Source organism: Ambystoma mexicanum, chromosome 2p (genome assembly GCF_040938575.1).
Source record: "Ambystoma mexicanum isolate Mex_15411 chromosome 2p, UKY_AmexF1_1, whole genome shotgun sequence".
Taxonomy (NCBI): Eukaryota; Metazoa; Chordata; class Amphibia; order Caudata; family Ambystomatidae; genus Ambystoma; species Ambystoma mexicanum.
The window spans coordinates 198,705,240-198,717,905 of NC_090923.1; the positions used below are offsets into that span (position 1 = coordinate 198,705,240).

At 39.4% G+C, this 12,666-nt stretch overlaps 1 protein-coding gene across 1 annotated transcript in view; it reads left to right on the forward strand.

The window, feature by feature from the left end:
* The window catches only part of LOC138565860 (protein SSUH2 homolog), a 276,132-nt gene that overhangs the window by 220,052 nt on the left and 43,414 nt on the right, over positions 1 to 12,666 (forward strand). The window contains exon 8 of the mRNA XM_069643020.1: positions 9,973 to 10,080. Within this exon, the coding sequence (XP_069499121.1) occupies positions 9,973 to 10,080 (108 nt within the window). The remainder of the gene's footprint in view (positions 1 to 9,972; positions 10,081 to 12,666) is intronic.

Genomic DNA, 12,666 nt, shown 5'->3' on the forward strand with positions numbered 1-12,666 from the left:
AGTATATCTATGTTTGTTTTGTTTTCGTTTGATATGCATAGAAAAGCATGTAAATCTTCCCATACATATTCTGCGCAACTTAATGTAACAAACCAAGTGGGTGGACCAGGGTTTCTGATCATACAACGTACATCTCCATGACGTCAAAACCAGTACTCTTTAGTACCTCGCATATTTGCTAATAGATTTGTAAGATTTGCCTGTAAAACCTCATCTTTTTGTTGAACTTTTTGTAATAATTGTGTGGCTGTCATATTTTGAAAGTGTGATCCTGATTTTAATATGTGTACAACTCCGTAACATAAAGTTGCTAGTTCACTTTCAAAGAGTAGGTGGAATATGTATTCCACATTTTGTCGAAATCTGGGTTCTTCAGAATACATTCGTAATGAGCGATATTCTGATGCTGATATTTGCACAGGTCTATCATCGTATCTTCCTCCTTTGCCAGTAGGAAAGAGTAGAGGAAAAGCACGTGCTTCTATACTTTTTTCCCATATGCTGATTGGTGATCCTTTTGTTAGACACATTTGGTACGTTTCCAGTGCATCTTCTATGGTGTCATTAGAGTGCAATGGGTGAATTGTATAATGGTCTAAAGTGTTTGATATTGTAGCAGGATCTAGGAGCTCAAATTGACCAGTTTCTTGTGTCTCTTGAATTATTTCAGTTGTATCTTTCAAGTTTTCTTCAATATTAATTTCTTTGTAATAATCATTATTCTCTTTGAGATATTGCAGGGCTTCTCTAACTTTATGTAAATCTACCAGTTGTTGCCACATTTTTTTGTCTTTTGTAGGTACTCCATTTACCAAGATAATTAAAGATTGTTGCATTGGACGTTGCACTCCTAGAGTGTGCACATTTTCTTTTAGATCTAATGGTAAATACACTACTTTTCCACGAATACCTTTCACTAATTCAGAGTGAGGTAATTTTGCAGTTTTTGGTTGAAGGCGTATTATTGCTTGAAATGGATGAACTGTTTGAATTATGATGCTCTCATATAAATTAAGTTGTTGAAGGAGTTTTGGTAGTGGATGTAATTCCAAGTTATTTGAGATAGCACGTGAAGGAGTTTGGTTGTTGTCAAGTTTGGTAGTGCAGTAACTGCAAAGTATTATGGGGTCAGTTATTTCATATTTGTTTTCTGCTATAAGGTAGAGAGCTAATTCAAACCATTTAGAATCTTAATTGTCTTCTATTTTGTATGAAAGGTCTATAGTTTTTGTGTTACTTTTATAACACGTTCTGCGGCAACATACACACACGTGGTTTGGTACTTCAGCTGAAGTGCTTTGAAATTTTAGTATTTCTTTTTTGTATGTGTGTAGTGAAAGGTTGCCATGTGCAGATTTGTTACGAAGTTGGTTGACAGCTAATTCATCTTGTAAGTGGGTTTCATTTCCAAAATATTTTTTCTGTATATACTCGATTTCTTCTATAGGTCTTTTGGTGTACCATGTAGAAGAATGTTATTTAAATTGGCTAGTGCTAAAGCAGGACTTTTTGCATAATACAGTTTATAAACTAGATTTCTTATACTTGCATGATGTGTTGATATCCTTTTGATATCATGGAAGGTTGTTTTGCAAGTAGCTCCTGATATGCAGGCCAACAAATGTCTTTGCATTCCTGTGTGCTTACGTACTGGACAAGCATCCATACTTTGCAGTATTTTAATTTTGATTTTGTCTTTGCTTTTCACATATTGATTGAGGAATAGGCGTAAAGATTTGAACATTTTTTGGGAATGTGACACATTGACGTGCATGGCCATGTGTAAATTAGATGTTCTGATTCAGTCGAATGGAGGGCTAAATCTAAGTTTTCAGGGCATATTTTTGTAAGGAGTACTTCTTGTTCCATTATGGTATTATTAACTTTTTCATAACCTCGACCACTGCTGTGTATGGCAATTGTATTTGTTGGCTTTTGTTTGTACGCTTCTTCATTAAAGTATGGTTCTGTGGTTGTAGTGTGACTCCATTCACCTCCACAGATATTTAAGAAGTTATTTCTGTTCACATTTCGTTTATTGAGAAGTCTTTTTTGAAATGTAGGTATTAGTTTTGTTAGTGGTTTAATTCTGTTTAACACAACAATAAATAAGTTTCTTTTAAGAAGAATTGCACTGTCTATCAACGCTTCTAAGATTACTTTCCTACGATAGGTTTGAAGTGTTGAACCTGGTTTCTCTCCTGTTTTTATCAGATTTTGAAGGACTTTGTGACGGAACATTTTGGCTAATATACTTTTCTTGGTATGCTAACTTTGTACTATATCAAGATTTATAGAAGACGTTTTATTTGTAGTGATAGTTGATTTTCTGTTAATAGTTTTTTGGGTCGTTTTACTTTGTGATAGAGGAGGCAAAGTTTTTGCACTAGAAACTTCTTCTGTTTCACAACATGACTGTATTAGCTGTTGTGTTTCAACGTTTTTTACAAATTCTGCTATAGATGGGTGTTTATGTTGGAGACTTTTCTTTTCATTTGCTCTACTTCTGCGTCCCTTTCTACAGAGTTGCTTTTTAGTGGGCATTCTTTAGCGTCTGTTGAAAAAAATACAGAAGGTATGGGTTGGGGTTTTCTGCAATGCATGTGTGTTGTGTGCATGATTGTTTGAGTAAGATGATAAAGATGCATGTAATGGTGTGTGATTGTGAATTGGGAAGTTGAACTACTAGGGATGGGTATTCTTCAATTAATGTGTTACTAAACTGGGGTTCATATGAAAGAAAAAAGTAAGCCGGTGGTGTGGTGAAGAATACATAATATAGGTAAAGCTATACAATTAAAACAGTTGTTTGTTCTACAACATCTACATTCTAGCGGCTGAGTTGGGTAATTTGTGTGCTGAAAAATAGGAATTTGAGGGCCATTCTGACAGGAGATCACTGTTTAAGACGGGGGGGGATTTTTGGTCAGAATGGTGCAGAATCTCTATTTTTAGGCACAGAAATACCATGAATGCACCCTACAGTGCGTGTGAGTTATAAATCAAATATTATGGTAACAATCTACTTACTTTTTTTTCAAAAATGAGTAGTTTGCTTCTTAGTTGTTCTTTGTAAATCAAAAGCGGCTGCTTCTATTCAGGAGAATGGGCTTCACTGCAATTGTAAAAGAAAGAAATTAGTAATTTGGTTGCTATATAGCACTGTTTTCATTTTAGACATAGATTTTTTTAAATTGAAATGCTCAGCGCCTTCCTGAAAACCATTAAAACTATATTATGACTAAGAGTCAGGAAAGAAAATATCTTTACTATGGTTTGTGGAATTCATAATCTATCAACGTATACCACTATTCTTGTAACTAAGCTTTTCCACGTAATAGCCATTGTCATCATAGCTCTCAAACATGTGTGTCGCAAAGGCGGGTGAAATCACCTGATTTTGTTTTTGGCGGGTGAGACGCCCATTGGTGAGACGCGGTTGAGACGCCTCATTCCAATGGGCGTGCAGGAGGCTTGGCGGGTGAGTCAGTCCTTTACAAGGCGGGTGACACCCGCCAAAAGCGTGTGAGTTGAGAGCTATGTGTAATAGCCTGCTTTTGCACGTAACAGTGAGTGAATGTCTGCTTTTCCCATATAAATGTATGTAAGTACTTATATAAACAAAAAAAAAATAAAGCCAATTATGTGTTTGTACAAATATTATTGTTTGAGATTTGATCATAGAGTGTGTATGTTATTTTGTGTGATTATATGTCGTGTATATATTTTATTTCAAAAATGTTAGTTTAATAGTATTTGCATGTGTGTGTGTGTATGAAGAAATTAAACGATATAAAGGTTTGTAAGTGACAGGTCATTTTAGGACAATGAAACAATGATCGTCCATTCATTTTTCAGATTATAGAAGGTAAAAGTCAGTTAGAAAATGTGTTCATGTACTGTATAGAAAATATGCATACATATACTTTCTGTTCATGTATATGGATATGGACCAAGCTGCAAGTAGAAATATTGGAGATTTGTATAGTATTTCTTGTAGATCGTGGTTGTCAATGGCATGAGACTTGTACTCCGAGAGATACACCGTACATTTGTAGTGCTGCTCTATGATGATGCAGTTACATGTAGAGTTATTGGATTTGATTGGTGGATGGTCATGTGATTGCTTAGCTAAATCCAATGAGGGAATGGCACAGAGAGTGAAATCGTACATGTTACGATACGTTCGCGGACATGGCGGTAGTTCTAGGACACCGCGTATTACATCCGGGGAATTTGGGGAGGGGAGGAATGGAAATGAGATTGGATGAAGCAAGGGATTGGTCAGTAAAGTTTAGTGAGTGTGTTGTGCTAGGAGAGGTTTTCTCAGATATTGTTTTTGCAGAGAGAAGAACAGATAGCTATGGCTGAGTGTTTCAAAACACAGATTGTATGGATTTTGGGAGACTCGTGGATTCATTGGTTGAAGGTGCATGCAGAAAGCTGTGGAGTATCTATAGATCTTGGATTCCCACATGTGGAAGTGCACTGGCATGGAGTGCGTGGAATGAAGTGGTTGGACTTACTACCTCTCTGTGCAACTTTGAAGATAGAGGAACATCCAGACATAATTGTAATTCATTGTGGAGGGAACCGTTTAGGACATGTGTCTGGAATTTCTTTGCAATTTGCAATGAAAGAAGGACTTCAGAAGATAATAGACATGTTTCCAAACTCTAAAATAATTTTTTCACGGATTGCGCAGAGACAAGTGTGGCTTTGTTCTTTCTCATGTGGTCCACAAATGGAGAAAGCAAGGCGTAATGTTAATAAGGCTGTTTGTGCCTTCCTAAGAGATTTTGGCATGTCCTCTTTTAACAATGAAAATATTTTGTTTCGTAGTACATACATTTTTCGCAAAGATGGAGTCCATCTTACTTATGCTGGCAATCAGATTTTTCTGAGAAATGTACAAAATGCATTGCGACCTTTTTTAGAAATACAGCATTCGTTTTGAAGTACGTCTTGCGTAGTTAACATGTTTTACATTCAAACACCTCCCAAAGGCTCTTTTCAGAGCCACCACTTCCTGTTAGAGAAAAATGCATTGTTTCAATAGGGTAGCAATGCAATTGTTTTTCTGTTCGCGGACCGTCCATTTTTTAACTGTGAAAGGCGGCTCTGAAAAGAGCCTTATTTTTTTTTTGATTTTTGTTATTTTGTATTTTTTTTGTTCTTTTTTATGCATGAAACACTAGGAGAGGAGGGACAGGAGGGTAAAGGGAGGGGGACACCAACCAAAGGGATAAGAAAGGGCGAGCTGAGAGAGGAAGATGTAGAGTGGGTTTTATTTGGGTAGTGAGCAGGTCTTCTGGTGCTCTGAGACGATCATCTCAAAAGCACTCCGAAGTCGCTCCCCCCTGCAGAGTACTGTGTCACAGTACACACATACAACTGTGACCCTCGAAAGGTAAGGGTCATCAGAATTCTGTATGGCCTGTGAGGCAGCTTGAGGAAGACGCTGTCCCACAGAGGTGTTCCTTGTGGTGACAGGATCAGGAACGGAGGATGAAGTAGAGGCAATCAACCTACTACGCTTCTCGCAAGGTACAACCTTGCGAATGGCCCCATTGTGGCATGAGCGCAGGTGTCGCTTCATGGTAGTGGTCCCAAAGCTATACGAACCATGCTTCCCGCGACTGAGTACCATTTTGCACTCATTACAGGTGACACGGTTCGCATGAGACTTAGGACCGTTTCCATGAACGGTAAACAACCGCCACACCCAAGATTCACGCCGACGCCGGGTAGTAGGGATTTCCTCTAGCTCATTTCATCATCCTCTTCTTCCTCGTCTGTATCCTCATTCCTGTTCCCCTTTTCAGGCCCTTGGGGAAATGGTGGTGGTGGAGGGGGTGGTGCTGAGGCAGATGTAGCACCATGTGGTAATAGTCGAGCCATGGATGTCATAGGCTTGGAGATGGAAATCTCAAAATCTGCAAAGTATGCAGCAAAATGCAGTGTGCTCTGTGGAATAGTCAGAAACACAATGAGAATGTGCTCTAGGGCGTGGTCTTATATCGGGGTGCTTGTGTGCGGGTCGCGGACATGCGCGCCGTCGGCAAGACAGATCGAACATCAAAAAAGGTTCAAAAAGTCACAAAAACTATGTGGAAAGTTAGGATTAGTATGTGGGATTTTATGGTATGGTGATTTTTTAATGAGAAACATTGTGGATTACTTGGAAATGTACTTTTAAACTGGTCGGGGACACGAACAGTGTCCGCATTTAGAGCACGAGATGAGCGTGGGCGCTGTCACATGATTGTTTTGTGAGCATGTTCGCTAAGGTAGCGGTCGTCCGCAGGACACCCAATGTACGGACATTGTTTTTCGCATGCGTGTTGATGTTCTGCGGACAGTGTTCGGGTCCTGAACTAATTAAAAGTGCTTCACATGTAAAACGAACAGTTACGGACAGCCGTTTGTTCTTAGCACAGTTTAATTTATTTGCTAACAATACGGACAGACATAGCGTTTCAAGCACACCTCCATTTTTGTTTATTTACGAACAATTCAGGAGACCACGAGTGTTCTTAGAACAGTTTCTGCTTGCTATCGAACACTACGAATAGGGATAGTGTTCTTAGCACACCTTCATTTTCTTTATTTATGAACATTTCAGGACACTACGAGTGATCTTAGAACATTTTCAACTTGCATGAGAACATTACGGACAGATATAGTGTCCTCAGGACAGTCAAATTTTTGTTTCTTTAAGAACATTTCCGAACAACTGCGGTGTCCGTGGACACCTAAATTGGTTTTATCACAAGGAACTGAAATTAATTACAACACAATATAAGAAAAGTAACTTTATTTCATATATATATACAATTATGACTGAGAAGGTGGGGCAGAAACGGAAACAAAAACAGGAGAATTAGGGATTTCTAGATAAGTGGGATCAGGTGAAGAAGGGAAGAAAAGCTCATCGAAACGCTTTGGTCCATAGACAGGGTTTGGGGTTAACTGCGTGGGATAGGGTGAGGGGGGACAAGTGCAGGTTGGACAATGGTGTGCTGTTGGCGGTTTCACATAATTTTCCACAAAGTTTTTCAAATCCATAAAATTTTGCATAAGGTCGTCAATTTTTTGATTAATCTGCTGTAGAGTGATATCCTCTGATTGTTGTTGTGAGATGCTTGGAATTTTTGTATGGTCTGTAATAAAAAAAATGTATATGTTAAATGTATACAAAATAATATTTATTCATTGGTTTATATAGTAAAGTGTGTACCATTAGGTGGACTATTTTCTAACATTTCCTCTTGTGGGAAATGCTCCTCTAGCCAGTCGAGAGTACTACACATTTCTGTGAGAAAACAAAAAAGTAATATGTTTTTTTTTTCTAATATATGAGTAAAAAGAAGTGCACTTACCATGTCTGGTGAGATATGTAATCAGTAGTGTATACGTCTGGTCTTGCTGTTGGTTGTGGAGCGTCTGTGATGTAATTATGGTGGAAGCCACTTTATCTTCTTTTGGTATATTCCATTTTAAAACATATTGGGCCTCATTACGACCCAGGCGGTAAGTTACCGCCTGGGCCGTGACTTTACCACCATGGCGTAAACTACGTTTACGCCATGGTGGTTGGCGGACTTACCGCCCCATTCCGACCTTGGCGGGGCGGTAAGTCCCCAATCCCCATTTACCCTTCCCCATTCCCATTTTTGCCCCATAGGGCATAATGGGAGTGGGGAAGGCGTTAATTACGCCACCGTAAATTACGGTGGCGTAATTAACTCCATGGTCCCTTAGCGCCATGGATTTTAACACCTGCTAAAAGCAGGTGTTAAGTCCGCCATGGCGCTAAGGGACCTCGTACTCAGGCGGTAAGGGTCGGTCCTGTTTACGCCGCCGTAAAACCCTTACCGCCTGAGTCGTAATGAGGCCCATTATATTTACATGAATGGTTTGTGTGTTACATATATGGGTAACATTTTTTAAGTATTACTATATATACTTTGTATGTGTGCTGCTTTGTGAATTTGTTAAATGTTCCTATGTTTCTGATATAACTATTACACATACCTCCCCAGAGTTTTTAGGTGGTGGTACTGTTGTCCAAACATGTCTGCAGACCGTCAAATTCAGTAGAAAGGGTTCAGTATGTTCCATATTATATGTACATAAAGTCAAAGTTATTATTGCTAAGTTGTGCTACTAAAAAACGATGAAATTCAGTAAAAAAACATTGTTAAAGGGACGTTATGGTTAAGTTGCGCTACTAAAAACCTGTGAAATTCAGTAAAAAAACTTTGTTAAAGGGACGTTATGATTAAGTTGCGCTACTAAAAACCTATGAAATTCAGTGAAACAACGTTGTTAAAGGGACGTTATGGTTCAAAGTAAAACCGAAATAACCCCTGAAATTTGGCAGTTATGGTAAGATAAGCAACCATAACTCGCGCCGCCACCGTGCACTGCTAACACTAACACCCAGGACATCAAAGATGACATCACACAGACGATTTTTTGAGGAAAAACTGAGCATTTACCTCTATCTTTCTGCTGGAGGTAATTCCTCCTCTTTTCCTCAGAATTCAGAAATTCGGCAATGCAGCAAAAACACTGGTAATTCTATTATTATTTTTTTTATTATTTTTGGATTTATAGAGCGCACTGCAGCCCACGGGCATCGAGACGCTAAAAGGATACTTAAGCGGGCTTGCTTGCGGGTTACAATAAGCGGCCCTGGAGAAGTCTTACTGCCCAAAAAAGACAGTAATGGAATTACCACCACTTTTTTATCACTCTGCTGAACTCGAAATGAGGCCCCATATCAGGATAAGAAGAAGGTACCAAAAGATTATCAGTGATTGACAGGTGGGTGGGTTTAAGATCACGTAACCAAGATCCAATTGCATCGGTTCACCAAATTCAAAGGAAAGATGCCTGAGGGTTGCTTAAAAAGGCAAAAAGGAATTCAAAAGAAGCCAACAAACAGGTGGTTGGGGCTTAGGACATGTGTCCTAGGTCCACCTGCATCTGCTCACCAACTGCATATAATAAAGGGTCTTAGAGGTATCTGACTACGATTGTTTAAATGTGGCTAAAGTTTCTGCATTATGTGTCTTGAGACATTATTTCCAAATACATCAAATACCCTCAGGGAACACCGACTGCTGTTGCGCTATTGCGTTGTGGAAAGACAGCATCGTAGTATAACTTCCCTTTTTATGATTTCATGGAAATAGAGAACTACAATTCAAAACAGCCTCATAGGGTAGATTCTCTTATGATTTCATGGAAGGAGAGGACTAACAACAGACTCCCCACCATTCAAGTATCATAATGTATCACTTGGATATTAGACACAGCCTAAAGACCTTGTTTCCTCATTAATGTCCTTTTCCTTTTTTAATGTTTTGCCTATCTGTGAGTGTCTTGTGCAGTGCTGTGATGCCTTGTCAAGGTGGATGTTTCCTCTTTATACATCCCTCCATCATACCATACCATTTTGTTAATTTCTCCATCTGACCATATCACACTATGCAATGGCCAGAGTAATAAAGGATTTGTAGAGTAGGCAGACACAGCATAGAGAGCCACAGGGTTTCTGCACCAGTGAGTAGCATATCATTCCTCCTCGTCTGTCTCTTGTTGGTGGAGGCAGCTGCACATGGCAGGGGGAGACAAGTGAATAGCACTTCAGCTTCACCTATCTTTGGCACTTTATTTTCCTTCCAGAATTACCAGGTTCTTTCATTCTCTTCTGCAATAACATCATAGATATGTTAACACTTATTGAAGTTGTCCTTTTGCTGACTGATCAGGCAGATCCTCTTGTTATTGTCTTCTTCGCCTCCTAACACCTTTCTTGGTCTTCTAAGTGGTTAAAGGCACTGATTGTCTGACAATACGGGCATTCAGTCTCTGATTTCATTTAGTGACATGCTGCTGGACACACTTTTAACTTTCCAGGCACTTTTGGTCATTTTATCATTTGTATCTGTATTTTTCCAGGTATATCCTATCATTGATTTTCCAAATTCTGCGATCTCAAAGGCATCACAGACAGCTATCTCAGAGCACAGTGCCATGTATGGAGGATCATGCCGTATTTTACAGCAGGTGAGATTGACTGGTTTCGGACGTACTGTGTACACCCTGTCTTGTGAACCAATTTCAGATCACATATGTTCTTTGAGAATGTGTTGCTGGGGAAATATTATCATGAGGACACCATTACTGAATTAAGCTACACAGCAGATGTATCATAGCCATTGGAATCCAACATCTTTACCATTGCATTTTTGCGGTTTTCCTTTGGCTTATGTAATTTCCTCTTTGAGTCATTATGTGCAACCCATTGACTGTCCTTGTAACAGTAATGGGTGCCGATTGTGACAGAAATCCTTTTGCACTGGCAACAAGTGTATTGTTCCAAAATTATACCTTTAACATGCCTTGACATCCTCTTGCAACCACAATTGTATTGGCCATCTTGTAGTCCTACAACTGACTCCACGTCAACTGGTGATCTGGGCGACAAAGCCAAAACCCACAAATGCATTTTTTGGATTATTGCTTTGCATGCGTGATAATTCTCTCGGCCCTACAGATCGTCAAATCATGATCCTGTTGAAATAATGCAGCTCTTCAGATAAAATATAAAAAGTGTAAAGACAATGCAACTACCTACAGACCTTTAAGCCCAGCATTGTGCCAGGGACCTAAAGTCAAGAGGATTTACAGTGGAACTCTTCCTGTCGACCGTTACCTCCCACCATTTACCAAAGCTCTGAGTGGTTCAGTCATCCAGAGACATACATCAGTGAGAGCATTTACACTGTACCCAACCCTCCATAGAGTAATGGGCTCTGAAAGCCACAGACACAAATAGATGCAAGGTGCTTTCTGATGGCGTGATCCTTGAGTTCTCTTATCCGTCCGAATCCTGGAAGCGATCCATTCTTGATTTAAAACAAAACCACAAAGCCCTGAAAAGGTGAAACATCAAGTATTGAAAAAGGATGGAGGATTTCAGGGTAATATTCATCCAACACCAATGATTAAGCGTAATCTACTTTTTAATTTAGTATTTGAATATATCTTCATATTGGAAATAAAGATGGTATGCTATTTTATGTAATGTTAATAAGATTTATATTGCCCACTAATGGCCAGAAATGTGGTTTCACCGCACAGATGAATGGTGGTACTGAAATGGATGATTTGAAGAGTTTTAGAGCTTTCCTAAAAGGCCAGATGGGAATCTATGTTCCAGAAAAAAACATAGGGAGGAAATTACAATTTATCCGCATTTGCTTAACGTACAAGTGAATTCTACCTTGAATACCGGGTGAACCCTGTAGATGAATGTGTTCATGGACTATATGCAAAGTAATCCGTTTAGTCCCCATAAGCCAATGCAGGGTCTTCAAAACCCGAGAAAGACACTGAAAATGATTGGTGTTGAAGATAAGACATACCGCTACATTTTGAAGTTTTACAGATATGTTGATCTGGTATTTAGGCGCCCTTCAATATGCTCCTTAGCATAATCCAAAGGAGAAGGGACCAGGGGAATTCCTGTCTTAGTTCTTGTAATGTGATCTGTATCGGGAAAGAGGTTACATAGAAGACAGACCAAAACTAGCCTTTTTTAAGTAACCAGACTAAACAGTTGTTCTAAAGAGAGTTCACTCTCTATAAGCACCTCCCAATTTTTACAAGATTAGTACTTTGAGGGCACTGCTCCAAGATTAAAGTCCATATGGGGAGTATATTTAGATGAAATACGCCTGCTACCAATTTCTCTGTTCTTTAACTAACATAACAGGTGTATTTGTAGAGTACGCGTTCAATCCCAACAGGGAATTTTGGCACTATGGACAGATAACAGATGTTCATTGTTACTCAACTAAATGGTATTTATTTTACTGACCTCAGGAGGATGAAGGTCGAAGTGGACCTGCTGGGGTTCGAATCTGTAACTCCGAAGTCGAACACAAGTTCATGTAGTTAATGCATTAGTCCACTGAGCCACAGACACAAGCTTAAATCTTTGACCATTCAATTGTAGGACATTTATATACATCCACGGATGCAATACCATGATAAAATCCAGGAATTTGTTCAGGTCTGTAAGCAACGCGAAGAGGTTCTCACAGCTCACCTTACAACGGCCACTGACTGAGATCAAAAAGAAAGGGAACACGCAGCAGTGAAGTGGAGGGAGTGTTGCAGGAGGTATGGTTTGAGGAATGGAGTCAAGAAAAACAGAGTTATCAGGGGTTTCCCCTGTGCATGTAACAATGATTTGTCTCAATGCCATGAAGCAACACATATTGGGAAGGTTGTGCTAGGTGGACACCACCCTCAAGCAGGGAGTTCAGAGGGAATGTAATATCCTGGAAGTTGGCGTTGCGGATGGGGCTGTGGACAGAAGCATGATGGAAATACGTATGTAAAGGTGCTGGGGCAAGAGGTGTTAGTGTGTAGAAATCCACGAGCGATCCAGATAGAAACTATCAGCGGGGGGAGAAGGGGTAAGTAATGTGAACTATGAGATTATGAACCCACAAAGCTCAGTGTTGCAAAGAGATATCCCATGTTAAAATGCCATTTAAGAACTTTTGGCACATTTCTAATAGCATGCAGAATGCTTCTTTTGTTGGGTTCTGTTGCATAATTAAACCTGCATTAGCCACCTTG